The 19434-nt window shown below is 35.8% G+C and overlaps 1 protein-coding gene across 1 annotated transcript in view; it reads left to right on the top strand.

Annotated features, from left to right (window-relative positions):
- The window catches only part of ACBD6 (acyl-CoA binding domain containing 6), a 343742-nt gene that overhangs the window by 11862 nt on the left and 312446 nt on the right, over nt 1-19434 (top strand). The window contains exons 2-3 of the mRNA XM_007937639.2: nt 93-157; nt 3789-3885. Of these exons, the coding sequence (XP_007935830.1) occupies nt 93-157; nt 3789-3885 (162 nt within the window). The remainder of the gene's footprint in view (nt 1-92; nt 158-3788; nt 3886-19434) is intronic.

Raw genomic sequence — 19434 nt, 5'->3', positions numbered from 1 at the left:
TAGTTACTAAATACACTTTATAAATTTGAAAAAAAAATTTCCTCAGGCATTTCTTTGAAAAATAAGTTCTGAATTTTTTTCTCCTTATTTAGGTCAAAGTTGGAAATTGCAATACTCCTAAACCAAGCTTCTTTGATTTTGAAGGAAAGCAAAAATGGTAAGAAATTCTTGATATTGCTAATGAGGTTGTTGGAAATGATTTAGGTGTTTAGGAATTAGAAAGTAGTGAGCAGATTAAAGAATTATTTTTTTATTAATCTCTCTCTGCAATGGACTGTGCTAATGACAGGCATTTGGGAGAGAGATTAAAAGAATCCGATTTTAGCTAAATCTTCTAAAGGATTCTCATGCCATGATGTTCACAACAGACATACATTCTCTGTGTATGAATCGCTTCTTAGAAAGCTATTGCTTGAGGTTTTCCTTTTCTGTCAAACAACCCCTAATGGGTCACTGCTTCTTCTCTTTGAAAGGATTTTTGGAAGGAGGGGAAAATGATAGATTCTGATTCTTACTCTGAATATGTAATAAAGAATTACACCCCTTCCTCCGTTTTTTTTTTTTAACTTCTAATTCAAAGTCTCCCTCTTATCATTTATGAGGCCTTATTTTCTCTGATCTAAATTAAAAAAGAGAACTTGAATGCAATAGGGAACCTTTGTTATAGAAGAGAGGACTTTGGAGCCTCAACATTGGAATTAAAAGAAGTATGGAGGATAGAGTTAAAAAACAGCAGATGAAATATGGTTGTCAAAAGAGGAAGTGCTAAGAAAATGGATTCTAATTTTATGTTGTAGAGTAATGCTACTCAAAGTCTGGTCCTCTGGACAAATTGCCTGTCTGCAAATTGTTACTTATCTGTAAGGAGATACTGAAGTTGAACCAGAATGTAAATCAGTTATGTCACTAAAAGCACATTGTTTAGTTCAGCTGACATTTTTTTTTTTTCCCAGCTGACATTTTTTGTATAAGACTTTTTCAGTGAAGGAAGCAGTACTTTGCTTTACATTTTGGCACAAGCTTTCTTTGCTGGTAGTGATGGTTTTCTGACATACTTACTGCTGTTCTAGAGAATACCTGATAGAACATTTATTGTATTTTTTCTTGTTTTAATTTGTGAAATTTTAGAGTTTCACTCTTACTTTTTCCTATGTCTTACCTGTTTGTCCATTCTTTATAACAATGAAAAAGAAGTTTAGATTTAACAACCACCATCCAAAACAAAATCCAAAAAAACTCACTGCCATCAAGTCGATTCTGAGTCACAGTGTGTCCAGCCAGATGCTTTAACCACTGCACCACTTGAGCTCCTTACAACCACCAAAGTTATAATTAATTCAGGTAGGAATCATCAGTAGGTGCTAAAACTATTACATGAAAGACTGTTGGGGAACAATATTTACATAGTCTGATCCACAGTTTACTTGCTAATTACAAAGGAAAGCTCTAACAGACGCTGCTTTTACCATGTCATCAATCTTATCATTGATGGTGGGACAGAATGACATCATGTGCTCGATGTGATGCATTTGAACGACATGTCATCTAAATATATATTGCTCTTGCCAAAATATTTAACCTCATTTTAGTTCACAATGAACCATTTTTGGCAAGAACACTATATAGATGAGGAAATGATCACAAATCCAAATAGAGAGATATTTGGTAAAATAACTAGTTTGTGGTTTTAAAAAAGGTCAGTGTCATGGAAGACAAAGACTAAAGATATGTGAAACTCAATGCTATATGTGAATCTTGACTGGTTTATGATCTGGGGGAGAAAACTAAAAAGGACATTATTGGGACAATAATAGAGAAATCTGAATGTGATCTATATTTAGATAATATTTATGTTAAATTTCCTGAATTTGGTATGTGCCATATATATCAGCATGTGTGTGTATTTAAACATGTAAATGTATACAGGTAACTGAAGAGATTTAATGAAAATAAGTTTAGAAAACCTCAGGAAGGGTGTTACATTCATTATAGGAATAGAAAGATACTGCAACAACCACCACAACAACAAAATGTGGAACTGAGTTCTGTTTTATAGTAGATCAGAGAGATAGGGAACCCCTGGTTGGAGGTAGAAAGGATTGGCAGGGAAAAAGCAAGAAAGAGGCATATCCTAGCAGCTTGTAGAAAAAAAGAAAGGGATGACCTAGAAGGAAGCTCAGGACTAAACCATTACTCTTGGTATTTACACTGTAGGAAGTCCCTACCGTTTAACTCATTAGTATTCTCATCTCTATCCTTACCACCCCTCACTTTGGAAGTCTCTGGCTAAGGGCTCAGGATTCACAAAAGGGATAGTGTCTTTCTTGCACCTCAAATAAGAAATCTTGAAGTATTTTTCCAGGGAATATTTTGTGTGATGATTAGTTTCTATATTACTGATGCTGTTGCTACAAACTATAATTTACATTCTGGTTGCTGTCGAGTCAATTCTGACTCATGGCAACTACTTGTGTGCAGTTTTCAAGACTGGCCTTTTGGAAACAGATTGCCAGGCTGTCTTCCAAGGCGCCCATGGGTGGATTCATTGAAACTTTCAGCTTTCAGTCAAGCACTTAACTGTTTGCACCACCCAGGGACTACTGATGTCTTATCCACTGCCATCAAGTCAGATCTGACTCATAGTGACCCCTCCTTGGGTTTCCGAGGTGGTATCACTACGAAAGTAGATTGCCTAACTTTCCTCTCTTGGTTTATAGACATGCTTTCTCAACAGGGATAAAAATTGTGTTTTAGGGAGAGGGTAAATACAATCTTAGATATTAAAATGGTTTATAGATAGGTAGGTAGATAGTTATCTAGTTGACTTCCACATATGATGATCTTATGTTGAAGAAAATAAAACATTGCCTGGTCCTGTGTCATCCTCATGATAACCTACATGTTCCTATTCTACTGTGGTGGCTGTTGAGCCAGTTTATCCCTCCACAAGTCTCCCTCACCCTTACTGAACCTTTACCTCACTGGCCCTCTGCCTCACCAAACATGATTCCTCCACTAGCCACTCATCCTCTTGATGATGTGTCCAAAATAAGCTAGTGTTTTGTTGTGATCCATAAGGTTTTCATTGGCTAGTTTTTGGAAGTTGAGTGCCAGGTCTTTTCCTAGTCTGTTTTAGTCTGGAAGCTTTGCTGAAACCTGGCCACCATAGGTGACCCTACTGGCATTTGAAATACCAGTGGCATAGCTAACAGTACCAAAGCAACACACAAGCCACTGCAGTATGACAAACTGACAGATGGAAGGTGGACATTGGTTTATAAACCTATTGTCATTGAGTTGATGTCAACTCACAGTGACCCTAAAGGACAGAGTAGAACTGCCCCATAGGGTTTCCAAAGTTGTAATCTTTACAGAAGCAGACTGCCTCATCTTTCTTCTTCTGAACAGCTGATGGGTTCAAACTTCTGACTTTTTGGTTAGCAGCCAAATGCTTTTAACCACTGTACCACCAGAGCTCCCTAGTGGTTTATAGTCTTCTAAAATTTAACAGATATACAGTATGTCTTTGTTATTAAATTATCATGGAGTAGGATGACTAGGGGGAAAAAAAATGTCTGAAAAGCCTCATTAGGTAGGAAAAAAGGTTGAAAAATTGCTATAGACCGGTGTAAATACAAAAAGAGAGGGCTACTCATCTATGGCTTATTATCTCAAGATCCCCAAACCCTTAAAATGTGTATATAAATTATTTTTTATTAATAAAAAACATGCTGTTTATGTTAATTGCATAGTTAATGATAGGTCATTTTGGATATTCTGTACCATAGGGAAGCATGGAAAGCACTTGGTGATTCAAGCCCCAGCCAAGCAATGCAGGAATATATCGCAGTAGTTAAAAAATTAGATCCAGGTTGGAATCCTCAGGTAAGACTTAATGATTGTAAATGATGCTTTCTAAAAACGTACCATCTTTCTTTCACATTTTAAAAACTAAGCATAGACATAAGTAACATTCCCAAAGTTTTATTTTCTCAAATAAAAGATTATAAAGTTAATGCAACTTTTATCTTACTAAATATAGTATTGCTTAAATAACATAACCAGCCAGTAACACTGAAAGCGTCTCTGAATTGTATTGATTTATTAAAAGTATAATAATTATTTTCAATTGTGTGAAAACTCATTTCAGAATTTGAAGGAGTTTAACTTGAGATCATCATTGTTATCTTGGGAAAAGGAAAGTTTCTCGATTTTTTAATTTTTATTTAAATGAGTACTTCTGTGCAAGTACACAATGCTTACTGATAGAAGATGAATAAGACATGCTTTCTGCTACTGTATAGTTTAAAGAGTGGTAGAGAAGGTGAAAGGTATAACAAATATGATAATAGTATCAGACAATAATACAACAAATGTTAGGGAGTATAGTGGAAGGAGACATTGTTGTGGACTTTGGAGGCATAGGATATCGTTCATTTAAATTTACTGTTCTTTTATACTTATTGTATATACTTATTGAATAATCTTTTAAAGCATCTAGAAGGAGTTTTAAAAAGGTGGGCTTGCTATTTTATTAAAATTTTAATGCATGATTGACAGGTGTTTCAATGAGATAGAGGCTGTATCAATACCATGGTAAAAATGCAAATTGCGTATTTCTTTTTAATCAGGATATGTAAGCCAAACATGTCAATGATGAATGAATTAATTGATAATATTTATAATAATTATTTCATGAGTACGTAGTTATTACCAGAATTTTTGTTCTATCAAAAATGGAATCTTAAAATCTCAGTTGTCAGTTAAAAGAGTTGTTGTTGTTGTTGTTATGTGCCGTCGAGTCGCCCCAACTCATAGCGACCCCTCCTTGGGTTTCCGAGGCAGTATCACTACGGAAGTAGGATTGCCCAACCTTCCTTCCGAGGAGTGGCTGGTGGGTTTGAACCGCCAGCCGTCTGGTTAGCAGGCAAGTTTCTTAGCCACTATGCTACCAGAGCTCCTAGTTAAAAGAGTATATACTGTGATATATAAAAGTATCTTCATTATAAGTACAAAGTAGAAGGGATACCAACTTAGGGTATCTTTAATAATGACTGCCTTTTAGAAGTCATTGAAAAATTTCATAATGTTTTTGATTTGCATGAATACTTGTTCTCAGAAATTTTCCATTTTATTTATTTTACAAAACATCAAATATGCATGCAAGGGCTTAAAATTCAGTGATCAAGACAGATGCCCCTCTGAGCCAAACTCATTCTGAAGACATGGCACAGTGCTTAAAAAACTAACAAAATATGAATTTGAGTGCTAGGTAAAGTACTTCCTCTTTAGGCCTAGTCACTGTGGTCTCAGTTCTTTCCTATTGATTTGTTCTTGCTACTTCTGTTACCTGGCCTGTGAAGGCAATTAGTTTATAACTACTAATAAATGATAGAATTTATGATTTATTACCTTTGCTAGCTTAATTACTAACCAAAATTCTGTTGTCCACCTCTTGTTGGACAATGAATAAGAAAGATTGAAGAATTAATTATTGATGGATTTGAATTATGATATTGGTGAAGAATATTGAATATACCATGGACTGTCAGAAGAAAGAACAAATCTGTCTTGCAAGAAGTATATTGAGGACACTCCTTAGAAGTGAGGATGGTGAGATGTGGTCTCATGTACTTTGGACATGTAATCAGAAGGGACCAGTCCCTGGAGAGGGAAGACCTTCAACGAGGTAGATTGACACAGTGACTGTGATGATGGACTCAAACATAGCAACCATTGTGAGGATGACACCAGACCAGGCAGTGTTTCATTCTGTTGTACGTGGGGTTGCTGTGAGTTGAAACTGACTGGAGGTTGCCTGACAACAACTATGAGTTTACAAATGCTTGCAAATTCCATGGGGTTATGTAGTTTTTGCTTATGGAAATACAAACAGGTGTTAAGAATGCTTTTTAAAAATATCCAATTCACACCTATTGGACATAACACTTAGTGAACCAAGCAGAACCAAAGGCTTTTTCAAATAAAGATCATTTGTTAATAAATTATAGGTAGACTCCGACTTATGATGGGGTTCTGATCTGATGACTCTGTTATAAGTCAGTTCTGATGTAAGTCAAATAACTCTTTTTTTTTTTAAGTATTGTTGCCTTTTATTATCAGTACCTTTATAAATCTGTCAGTGTTTTGAACAGTAAATGATGAAATTGAACTTCTGTGAGTGAACATCTAAGAATGATAACATCAGCAAATTATTCACTGCAACATACTGCTAATGATAAGATGTGCAGAAAAAAAAAACACAGTCTTAAGTGTGGTTTGGGTGCTTATAAGTATGGCTCATCATAATAAATATGTTGTAAGTCAGGGACCATCTGTATTTTTAAGATATTTGAAAGTGGTGATCTCGTTGTAAAGAGTGATTTTTTTATTTACATTTTTACTTTTAGTTTAAATACTTTTGAGCTGATCCTCTTTGACTCATAGCCTTTTATTCTTCCTTGTGTTTAAACTAATATGGGGCAGATCATAGTCAATTTTAGAAGCGATTTGGCATTCAGTTCATTATCTTTTAGATTAAAGAATAGTTTTCTTTTGATTTTTGTTTTTAGAAACAAATGAAGTAATAACACTCATGCTGAATATTCTACATTCTTTATATGTGTTGTCCTTTGAAATCTTCACAAAAATCTTAGGAGTTAGAAACTATTACTTTTGGCATTTTAAAAATGAGGAAATCCAGGCAAGAGAAGTTTAGAAATTTGCCTAAGATTAGCCAGCTGATAAATGATGGGACTGGAATTTGAACTTATGCTTATGTGAGTCCATGGCCCCCACTCTTAATTAACCCTTAACGTACACTTACAAGTATGTGTGTATCAGAGTGTTGGACTCATTTGAACTGATTCAGTAATGGCCAACAAAACAAAACTGGAATGGATCTGAATTTTTAAAATTTGGGTGAACTGAAACAGGAAAAGTTACAGGTGGAAGCCCTGGAATGGGAGACTCAGAAGAGGGATAGTGAGCCCCATCAGGAGCCTTATTTGTGACATTGGATTATTGCTAGGACTGTGGAGAGTGGCACACAGAGGAGTGTGGAGAGTAACACGTATCGAAAGGGGTGCTGTTGGCTGCCGTCTTTGAGCCAGACCCACTGTTTTTGACCTAGGCAGTTGAGAGATTTGGTTGCTATGCAATACACAAGCTGCTCTTTTCTGAGTGGAAGATTAAATTTCTAGCAGACCTTTGACCTGAAATTTTTCCAGTTCCAGTTAGCATTCTGGTTTACCTATATTTAAAAAATTCTGATCCGTTCCAGGGTTACTTTGTTAGTCATGACTGACCTGAGCTAGTTTGAAGCCCTGGTCTATATATAAGAAATTCAAGTAAAGGTAGTTACTATTTTTCTCAAAGCTACACAGTAATTGAAGTATAGTATAAACAATGGTTTAAAATGCAACCCATTGACTATATTTTCTGTCGTCTCATCTTACCAAGAATATCTTGTTGAATGTCTAATATAATCAAGGGAATTCTTCTACTTGTGTTTATTTGTTTATTTATGGCAGGAGCAAGTTTTAATTTTGATAATAATTTTGTGAATATAAAATTTTCCCTTGGTTAAGATGGTGCTTGCTACATTTCTCCACTAAAGTTTCTGTTTTTTCCCTTTGTAATTAATGAATGATTTGTGGGGAGACTCCTTGAGACTATGTAAATACCTTTTTTCTTTAAATTTTCTTTATTTTGTTATTGTTGAGAATGTATGGAGCGAAACATACACCAGTTCAACAGTTTTCATATGTACAGTTTTGTAACATTGAGTTTTCCAAGTTGAGCAACTGTTCTCAGCCTCATTTTCCAAGTTGTTTCTCCCTCATTAACATAAGCTCACTGCTCCCTAAGATTCCTAACCAATCTCTCAAGTTGCTGTTGTCCATTTAAATGCCCTTTTTCTAGTCAGATTTTTATCCACTAGTTTTAATTTGTGATTAAACTATTAATGAATTTCAGAACTCTGTTTCTTTTACATTTATTATGTGGCATTCCACTGTAAGGATTTTCCCTTCTCCTTTATTTATTTATTCATTGTCAAGAACTGTGAAAGGTCTGGGATTTTACCCTACTTGCAAACTATTAAGTTAGCCTGTTAACTACTTCTTAGATGTTAGCAGAAGGCATTAAACTCCTGGGTCAGATCCTCAGTAATTTGTTACTGAACTTCATTTAGTTTGCCCACTGATTTCACTGATGTTTCCCATGTTTGCTGAGTCTCACAGGTGACATAGGTGAGTATAGGTGGATTTTTGCATATGCAATGGATACAGGTAACAGGGACTAGGACTTGTTATGTGTTGATTTGTGTTCCCCCAAAGATATGTTCAAATCCTAAACGCCAGTAGCTGTGAATGTTACCTGATTTGGAAATAGAGTCTTTCCAGATATAATTAGACTTCTCAAGCCACCCTTTGAAATATTCCAATCAGTTCTTTCACTTCATCTTTTCTTCCATTTGCTTTAGTTATTTTGTAGTTAAGAGCAAGTTTCAGAGTCTCTTCTGACATCCATTTTGGTCCTTTCTTCTGACATCCATTTTGGACCTTTTTCTTTCTTCATGTACAGTGTCCTTGATGTCAGCCTGCAACTCATCGTCTTTTGTCATTAGTGCTCAATGCATTATATCTATTCTTAAAATGGTCTCTAAATTCAGGTGGGCTATACTCAAGATTTGATTTTGGCTCTCATGGACTTGTTTTAATTTTCTTTAGTTTCACCTTGAACTTACCTATAAGCAAATGATGGTCTGTCCTGCAGTTGGCCCCTGGCCTTTTTCTGACTGATGATACTGAGCTTCTCCATTGTCCCTTTCCACAGATACAGTTGATTTGATGCCTGTGTATTCCCATTTAAACCTTTAAGGTAACAATAGAGTACAAACAGTTTGTGTCACATGGGGATCTTCTACAGTATAGTATATTATAAAACCAAACTCAATGCCGTCGAGTCAGATCTGATGCATAGCAACCCTTCCTTGGGTTTCTGAGGTTGGTATCACTATGGAAGTAGATTGACCAACCTTCCTTCTGAGGAGTGGCTGGTGGGTTTGAACCCAAATGCCTTAGGCACTATGCCATCAGAGCGCCCATAGTATAGTATATTAGAAGGTGATAAATGGAGAGCAATCAGGGAAGGGGGATGGGGAATACAGGAGATAAGGGTACAGTTTTAAATAAGATTGTCAAGGAACACTCATTGAAAGATAATGTTGAGCACAGATTTGTAGGAAGTAAAGGAAAGAGTAAGCCATACAGTTATTTGGGGGAAGAGCATTCCAGGTCAAAGGAGTACCAGCTCAAACCACAGGGAGGACGAATGAGTATGGGAGTAATAGGCAAAGAAGCAGGAGATGAGCTAAGATGAGGCACATGGGAACCTTATAGATTATTGTAAGAATATGGCTCTTATTCTCTATGAAAAGGGAAACACACTCATTGATTATAGATCTTGTAAAAAAGGAAAAAAAGATATTTCTCTCTATTTATCCAAAAAATAATACTTTTTACTGCTGTAAAAAATGTTTATTGTGGTAAAATATATATAACATAAAATTGGCATTTTAACCATTTTTAAGTGTACCCTTCAGTGGCATTAATTACTTTCACAGTGCTGTGCAACTGTCACCACTATTTCTAAAACTTTTTATCATCCCAAACAGAAGTTCAGTATCCATTAAACAGTAACTCCCTGTTACCCCTTCCTCTCAGCCCCTGTAAATAATATTTTAATGAAAGTAATACAGGAATATGGAAATCAAAATTTAAACAAGATGAAAGAAGATGAATAGTTCAATTTTATTTCTTGTGAGAGGAGCGTATGTGTCAGCATCTGAGCTATTTTGTAAGTTACATAAATTTGCAACTGTACAGAAAAGTGGTTCAATAAAAGTAGTTTCATAAAAATTTCACTGAAAATATAATTGTTGTTGTTATGTGCCATCAAGTTGGACCCAACTCATGGCAACCCCTCGGGTTTCCGAGGCAGTATCACTACAGAAGTAGATTGCCCTATCTTCCTTCCGAGGAGTGGTTGGTGGGTTTGAACCTCCAGCCTTCTGGTTAGCAGTCAAGTGCCTTAGGCATTATGCTACCAGAGCTCCAGAAAATACAATTAGGTGATATATATGAATTTTTATAGTCTTTGCCCTTTAGTTCTCAAATAGACTTTGGAGAAACTTTAATCTTTATATTGGAGATTTGTTAAATGTGTGGGGTTCTTTGGGCATCTGGTCCACTTATCAAGGCTGGGTGGGCTCTGTGGAAAGCAAGGGACAAGGACTGAATCCTGTGAAAAATAACAGGAGTCCCTGTTCTAAACCTTTTTGGAAAGAGTGGGAAATGTGGTCCATAGAGATGGCATCAGTAAGAGATGGAACTCTGGCTTTGTAACAGGTTATAAAAGATAACGGGATGGAAGGTGATTTACTTACTTAGTCTATTGTTGCTGTTGAGTTGGCTTCGCCTTACTGGCAACCTTCTACATAACAGAACAAAAATGTTTCTCAGTCCCTTGCCATCATCATGATCATTGATATGTTTGAGTCCATTGCTGTAGCTATTCTGTCCGTACATCCGTCTCATTGAGTGAGCGCTTTCCTCATTTTCACTGACCCTCTACTTTACCAAACATTATGTCCTTTTCTAGCAAATGGTCTTTCATGACAGCATGTTCAAAGTACACAAGCCAAAATCTCACCATCTCTGCTTCTAAGGAGCGTTCTGATTGTATTTCTTCTAAGACTTACTTGTTCATTCTTTTGGCAGTCCATGATGTATGTATTCAATATTCTTTACCAGTACCACAGTTTAAATGCATTCATTCTTTTCTTCCTTTTTCTTTGCCCAGCTTTTGCATGCATATGAGACAATTGAAAAGACCATGGCCTGAGTCAGGTACACCTCAGTTGTCTAAGTGTAAAACAAAACTTTAAAGACCCTTGCTCATGGTCCCATTTGGTCCTAGTTCCTAGAAGTATCTACTTTTGACCATTTTTCTACAGTACAACCTCTGTAACACTAAATTCTAAATTCTTTCTTTTTTTCTTTTGAAAAAGTTGTTGTTGTTATGTGCCGTTGAGTTGGCCCCAACTCATATCGACCCCTCCTTGGGTTGTCAAGGCAGTATCACTATGGAATTAGATTGCCCAATCTTCCTTCCAAGGAGTGGCTGATGCGTTTGAACCGCCAGCCTTCTGGTTAGCAGTCAGTGCCTTAGGCACTATGCTACCAGAGCTCGCTTTGAAAAAGTAGTCATGGTAAATTGAATATTTATTTGTCTGACCTATAAGTGAAGGTTAACCTGTACAGTTCCTTCACAGTTTCCTTTCTATTCATCTTCTACCTCCATTTCTGCTCACACCTAGTAAAATCTCTTGTGACCACCAGAGGGAGCAAAATTCATTCTAAATATCTGATTTTAGTCTCAGAAATTTCTAGGGCTTTCTATTTGTTTTAGAGCCCCTGGGTGGCACAAAATGTTAGTGCACTCAGCTGCTAACTGAAAGGCTGCAGGTTCCAGTTCACTCAGGGGTGCCTGGGGAGGAAGGTCTGGTGATCTTCTTCTGAAAAATCTGCTGTTGAAGACCCTATGAAGCACAGTTCTGCTCTGACGTATATGGAGCCTCCAAGGGGCAAAATCGACTTGACAGCAGCTGGTTTGCTTTTGGCTATTTGTTTCAGTTCAGTAGTATTTTTAATACTTTGGTTCTTTGTGATAATCTATTTTTTTTTTTTTAATTTCTTAGATCTTTAAAGCTTTTATGTTTACTGAGAATTTTATTAGTGCTGTAACTTCATTTTTCTTCATCTCAATTGTATTATATTTGTGTATTCATGAGGATAAATAGCATAGATGGCAGAACTGATGCTAATTACTATTTTATTCCAGTAGTTGAATAAGTGGTCATCTAGCTGTCCACTAGTCTTTAGCAACATCTGTGATGTTAATAGCATCATTTACTAATCTTTTATCTATAAAAATTAGTTGAAAGTCAGAGTAGATAAATTCTTACATATAAAATGTTGTAGTGTGCTGCTGAGTTGATTCTGACTCATAGCAACCTTATAGCACAGAGTAGAAATGCCCCCATAGAGTTTTCTAGGCTGTAATCTTTACAGGAGCAGATTGTCAGGTCTTTTTTTCTGTGGAGCCACTGGGGAATGCTGACCTTTCAATTAGCAGTTGAGCACTTTAGCCCTTGCATCACCAGATTTCACATACAGTATGTCCCAAACTGAAACCCAAACCCACCGCCATTGAGTCGATTCCAATTCACAGCAACCCTATGGAACAGAGTAGAATTGCTCCATAAGGTTTCTGAGGTTGTAAATCTCTACCGAAGCAGACTGTCACATCTTTCTCCTGCAGAGTGGCTGGTGGGTTGGAACCCAAACATACTGTGTAAACCAAAAACCAAACTCACTGCCATTGAGTTGATTCCAACTCAAAATGACCCCCATCAGGTTTCCAAGGCTGTAAATCTTTACAGGAACAGACTGCCTCATCTTTCTTCTGTAGAGCAGTTGGTGGGTTTGAACCACCTACCTTTTGGTTGGGAGCCAAATGCCTTAACCACTATACCACCAGACTTCCTTTCACGTATAGTATACTTACCTTTAAATATAGTCTTAGCTTTTGGAATTTAAAGAAATAATTAAGCAGATGTGTTTATTTTTGACAAAAAATATTTTGATTTTTTTTCCCATTTAGTGTCTACTGACTATCAGGTATTAATATTGAATTAGGTTTCTTTTCACTTGCTGCCTCAAGCTCATTCTTTTAAGTTAGATTTTCTGATTTACTAAAACTGTGTTCTCAAAAAAGAATTTGTATCTAACTTGTATATTTGATGGTACTAGACCTAGCCTATAACCTCTTCAAAGCCAAGGGTTATAGCCTATTCATATTTGTATCCTGCCATACTACCCTAAGTACATGGCCATACCTTAGATGGTGCCTAATAAGTAGTTCTTACCCACTGCTATTGAGTGGATTCCAGTTCATAGCAATCCTATAAGACAAGAGTAGAACTGTCCCATAGGGTTTTCAAGGCTGTATATAGAAGCAGACTGCCACATCTTTCTCCCTTGGAGTATCTGATGGTAGTTGGCAGCTCCACGCTGTAAATGTTGTTCCACCAGGGTTCCTTAAGTAGTTCTTAGATTACTCTTAATTTTCTTCTCATTTTCTTTTCCAGCATAAACAATATGAATCCCTTTACATTTCTCTTTTAGGATGTGTTTCTAACCCTCTTTTGGCTTCTCTTTTGTTTCCTCAAATTCCAGCGCATACCTTATGCTTGGGGATTATTTTGTTTAATTCAACTTGCGTTTATAGAATATGTATATACACAGGATGCTATTTTAATTCCCCCAAAACACTACCTGGAAATAAGTAGAAAACCCAACCTTTATGGTTAAGGACAACAATCTTATGGGAGAGATTCAAATATACACACATAGGGAAAGTGAATTCTGATTTAAGATTTGAGTGTGGCAAAGGTCACTTTTAGAGGTGACAGGAATATCATAAAGCCACAAAGTCTGTTTAATGTTGTTTTTCCCCAGGGTTCAGCCTATGTTGGTAACTTTTAAAACTGTGTTTCTTCTGCCATTCTTGCAGTTTTAACTACAGTGTATGTTGATTCTAAATTTGTTTTTTAGGCCTGATCTTTTCTGAGATCTTGATTTGGCTTTAGAATTTTTAGAACAAGGTTGCACAAAAGATTAAGAAGCCATATGCCTTCAGGGGCCAGGCAGTGTACATCAGTGAATGAGATGAGTTGGCATTTGTACACTAAGAGTCTTGGGGAATGTGATTTACAGGGGAGTGCATGCCCTGTTTAAAGAGGGAGACTGGACCTTAGCTCCAGCCAGAATTGCTATGAGGGCTCAGTAGGGCCAGATGTGATTAAAAAAAATGTTGATTTTTTTTATGTGGAATCTCCTAAGTTTTAAAATGTTAGCCATGAGGCTTTACCAAAAAAAAAAAAAACCAAAAAAAAACCAGTAACTAGAACGTGAGCCACGTCGGACATCTACAGGCTGCATTCGGTCGGCTTGAAGGACTCTACCATTTCGCCTTTTAGTTTCATGTATTGAACTTCTTGCTGAGCATTTTGACTTTAGTGTTACAGTGGCACTTCAAACTTAACACATTAAAAACATAACTCTAAATCTATACCCTCCCCCTTGCCTTCAACTGTTTTTTCCTGTTTTACTCCCTGTCTCATTTAATGGTGCTGCCATATGCCTAGTTTACACATGAGGAACCTAGTAGTCATCCCTGATTCTTTCCTTTACCACCTGTCATTAGTGGCCCCTTTAATTAGTTACGAAGTCCCACTAATTTTACTTCTAAATACTTTACACTCATCACTTTCTTTCCGTCCCCACTGCATTGTCATTAGGCTCTTATCATCTCTTGCCTACTGTTGCAATATGTCCTAAGTGTTCTCCGTATTTTGAGTCTATTCCCTCTTGATTCTGTCATCCACGTTGCTTCTTCTGACTTACTTACCCAAAATGCAGATCTGACAATGTTTTTCTCATTTAAAAAGTTCTCCTTTTAATTATAGGCTAAATTAATGTGGCAAAGAAAGTCCATCATAATCTAGTCCATGTTCACACTTCAGTTCCACCTACTCCTCTTTCACCTTTTATGTTACATTATAGTACTATCACATCAGACTGCTTGCATTTCCTTACAGTGTGGTTCCACCATCCTCACTGTGCGTCACAGTCCCTCGTAGGGAGCTTTAAAAAACACAAATGCTCAAGTCTCATCCCAGGTTTACTTTATCAAAATTTACTGGGATAGAGTCCTGGCATCTGTGTTTTTCTAAAGTCTCACAAATTACTTTGAAACACAACCTAGGATTGTCAGTATCTCCTGCCTTAAATCTTTCTATTTCACACCTCCTGATATTAGTTCAGGTTGTTTTCTCTGTGTCAAAAACCCTCTCTTTATTAGATTAATTTATGCTCCTCCTTAAAGACTCAGGTCAAGATATTTTCACCTCTACGAATCCTTTCCTCATTTCTTAAGCCATAATAATAAGCAAATTGCCTGTTTTCTGTGGCCCATGCTCTCATTGTGTTTACCACTTTGAATGAAATTATCAGTCTCTCTCATTATACCACAAACTTCTTCAGAATTAAGATTATATCTTATTCATACTTATATTCTCTGTAGAGAACCTGAAACATACAAGATTCTCAATAAATGTTGAATGGAACTTATTTGGCATTCAGGTATGGTGTAGACACAGGGTTGGAAAATAATTTTGGTCTATATATCTTTCTTAAGGAGCTCTGGTGACATAGTGGATAAAGCATTTGGCTGCTAACCAGAAGGTCAGCAGTTTAAACCCACCAGCTGCTCTGCAGAAGGAAGATGGGACAATCTACTTCTGTAAAGATTTTTAGACTTGGAAACCCGGTGGGGGTTGCTATGAGTTGGAATCAACTCAATGGCAGTGAGTTTGGTTTTTTGTTTTTTGTACCTGTTGTAATTATCTCCAAAAATACCCTCACTGTCATCCAGTCAGTTCTCACTCATAGCAACCTGCATTGGGTTTTCAAGGCTATAAATCTTTATGGAAGTAGACTGTTTCATCTTTCTTCCACAGAGCAGGTGGTGGGTATGAACCAGTGATTTTTTGGTTAGCAGCTGCACGCTTTAACCACTATACCACCAAAACTCCTTTTTGTCTTAGGTATCTAGTGCTGCTATGACAGAAATACAAGTAGGTAAACAGAAGTTTATTTTCTCACAGTTTAGGAGGCTAGAAGTCTAAATTCAGGGCACTGATTCTAGAGGAAGGCTTTTTCTCTCTGTTGTCTCTGGGGGAAGGTCCTTGTTCCTTGGTGGTCTTCATGTGGTACGGCATCTGTCTTCCCCCATCTTTGCTAGCTTGCTTACTTGCTTATTTAATCTCTTTTATATCTTAAAAGAGATTGAATTAAGACACACCCTGCACTAATACTGTCTCATTAACATAACAAAGAAAACCCAGTACACGGGTTAGGATTTACAACACATATTTTTGGAGGACACAGTTCAATCCATAACAATACCCATTCATTAATGCAATTTGGCTAAGTCACCTTAATATTTAAAGTGTGCTGTGTTCGACTTGACGACACATAACAACAACGACAATATTTCTGCTTACTTTTACTTTCTGTAGCTTTGTTAATTATAATAGCACCAAGTTAATAGAAAATCAGATTAATAACTTGTTTAAATTAAATTCTGAATTCAGTATCATTGTTTCTTTCTTGAAATGGGGAGTATCCATGTTTTCTCATACATGTTCTGTCTGGATTAATTGAGTTAGGTTAATTGGGTTAAATGCAAGAACCTGAAAATTAATGCAAATTGAGTTTTGGTTGAACCAAAAGGGGAGAAGAGACTTCAAATGAGGTTGAAGAACATTCTAAATAGGCAATTCTTATTTTATATATGTGTGTGTGGGTGTGGGTGTGTATTTATATAAATAAATTATATATATATATAACTTTGTAGAGGAGAAGAATTTTACTTCGGAACGAGGCAAGAAAATCCAAAATTTCTTAGCTGTATTAGATTGTCATGTTTTAGGTAAATCAAATTGTCTTTTAATTCAGTGGACTATAGGGGGCAGTGTTTCATAGGTTAAAGTTAAAGATAAATGTGCTTATTTTGTGTTTTTGTTTCCTTTATATTGTTGTCAGTTGCTGTCCAGGCGATTCTGACTCATGTAGACACACATTAAAATAACTGCATATCAGGTTAGACATTTAATTATTTTTGTGTATTTAAAAATGAAAATATAATGTTTTAATGAAGGATTTAAGGTACAGTTTCAATAAAGACCGTCTTATATCTTTATATTAAAAAGTGTTGCAACCTTGGGATAATAATGAGACCTTAAAGTGATAATATTTTTTGTTTTCCTATTCAATTCATATGTGATTAAAAAAAATAAGCAACATAAATTTCATTTGCTAATCTAAATGTATTTGAAAATTTGGAGAATTATTAGTATCTTATGTAACTAAAATTTTCCTTTAAAAATTTTTAAGACTTTCTTATTTCTGCAATAGAAAAGATATATTTATTTGCAAGTAAAATAATTACTTAGACATTTGAGTAGGCTAATTGAATTATAATATTTAAAGCTATAGCCAAAAGAAATAACCTAGGAATAGTTCTTTTTTGGAGGAGGTTATTACTTCAGATTTATTTTAATATAAAAAAAACACTTGAGTATATTAATTAGGAATTAGTCATTAGAACTGCATTTTATCTAGTTTCCAAATTATAGTTTTGTTTTTTTTTTAATCTGAAAAACCATTTGTTCTTACAGCATATCTCTTATCATTATGTTTTGTTATTAGGAACAGAAAGTTGAATATATTTTAGGTCAGTTTTATTAGCTTCCCTATGCAGGTAATATCTAATACAGAAAAGCATAGTGTATTAGTAAAATATAAAATTATTTACCCTACTGACCTTATAAAGGGTTACACAATATTTAGGAGCTATAGAATTCTTAATGCTCTTTGTGCAAGTGTATTTGTATGGGTTTCCTGCTTTAATCCAGTGGTCCCTGTTTGTGATTTAAAATATATAATGTTTTAGTTAGATTTAGAAAGGAATTGTCAAATAGATACACATCTGATAAATTCATTGGGTATTTCTGCATTTCTTCTGTGCATTTATTTTTCTCGAGTGTTTGTGTTTTCTTCTGCCATATTTACATTGAAGAAAGGAAGCAGTATTTGTATGTATGTGTATGCAAAAACCTTTGAGTGGCAACTTCATTCTTCATTTAAAAAAAAAAAAATTAATGGTGTAACTTAAAATACATGAATGCTTTTAGGATTCACATTTCATCTTTAAATAACACCATAGTTTTTCATGAGAGAACTCATATTATTTTACCTTGGGATAAAGTTCTCATAGTTTCATTGATACTGATGGGATTGGGTTGCAATGGAACCAGATTCTGAGTTTACTAAATGATAACATATTACTTTTGATATTTCTCCCAGCAGTACATAGACATAATAAAGTCGTTCCAGTTTTCCAGTTTCTTCTTAGGTTGAATTTTTAATACATGCTTTAATTTGGGAAAAAAAAAGTTTTAATGGAACTCTTAAGTCATCTATAATTTTTATTTCAGTAAGAAGGAAATATACATAGGAAAGACAATAAATTTTTGTTTTTGGTTTTTCTTTCTTTTTTTTTTTTTTTTAATTAGATGTTGGCCCACCTACTGTTTTCAATGTGTGATTTGTTGTTAGGTGCTGTCAAGTGAGTTTGACTTGTAGCAACCCATGTACAACAAAAAGACATACTGCCTAGTCTTGCATTGTCCACACAATCATTGCTGTGTTTGAGCCCATTGTTGCATGCACTGTGTCAATCCATCTCATTGAGGGTCTTCCTCTTAGGTTTTATCTTAGAAATTTTTTTATGATATTAAAAAAATTCATTGCTTTCGAGTTGGTTCTGACTCATGGCGACCCTACAGGACAGAGTTGAACTGTCCCATAGGGTTTCTGAGTCTGTAATCTTTAGGAAAGCAGACTGCCACATCTTTCTTCTACAGAGTGCCTGGTGGGTTCAAACCGGTGACCTTTCTGTTTGCAGCTGAGAGCTTATTCACAGCATCACAGGACACCCATTTTAAATATAGGGCCTGAATTAGTCATCTGCTAATCTAGATTTGAAATCCAGAGGAAAATAATATCTTATTCCTTATTTATTCTTAAGATCAGTGATACAAAAGTAAGTGAAATTATATACCAGAAACCTAAGGAATGTGTTATTTTTTATTCTAATTTGTTGTTGTTAGTTGCCATTGAGTTGATTTTGACTGATGGCAACCCCATGACTGCAGAGTAGAACTACTCCATAGGGTTTTCAAGACTGAACTTTCTGGATGATCACCAGGCCTGATCTCCAAGGAACCTCAAGGTGGGTTTAAAACTCTAATCTTTCAGCTTGTAGTCAAGGTACTTCCCTGTTTATGCTACCCAGGGACTCAGTTCTAAGATACTCTGTACTAAAGTATAAATATTTCATACAACTTTGTGTGTATGTCTTTATATATATATGCATATATATATACATATACATATGTGTATATATATCTGTACACCCACACATATGTGAAAGATTTTGTTAATCTCTAATCATATAGGGTAGGTATTATTAGTTCCCTTTTACAGATGAAGAAACTGTGGTTACTTAACCAGAAGATTAAGTGACCAGCCCACGCTAGAAAGTACAAAAGCAAGATTTAAGATTTAGGATTGCCTACTTGTTTGCCTGGGAGCTCTGGTAGCATAGTGGCTAAGGCACTTGACTGCTAACCAGACGGCTGGCGGTTCAAACCCACCAGCCACTCCTCGGAAGGAAGGT

This window comes from Orycteropus afer, unplaced genomic scaffold (genome assembly GCF_000298275.1).
Source record: "Orycteropus afer afer isolate SDZICR_OR568_19922 unplaced genomic scaffold, OryAfe1.0 scaffold00043, whole genome shotgun sequence".
Classification (NCBI taxonomy): Eukaryota; Metazoa; Chordata; class Mammalia; order Tubulidentata; family Orycteropodidae; genus Orycteropus; species Orycteropus afer.
Note: the sequence above shows the minus strand (reverse complement) of the source record. Positions and strands in the feature narration are given on the sequence as shown.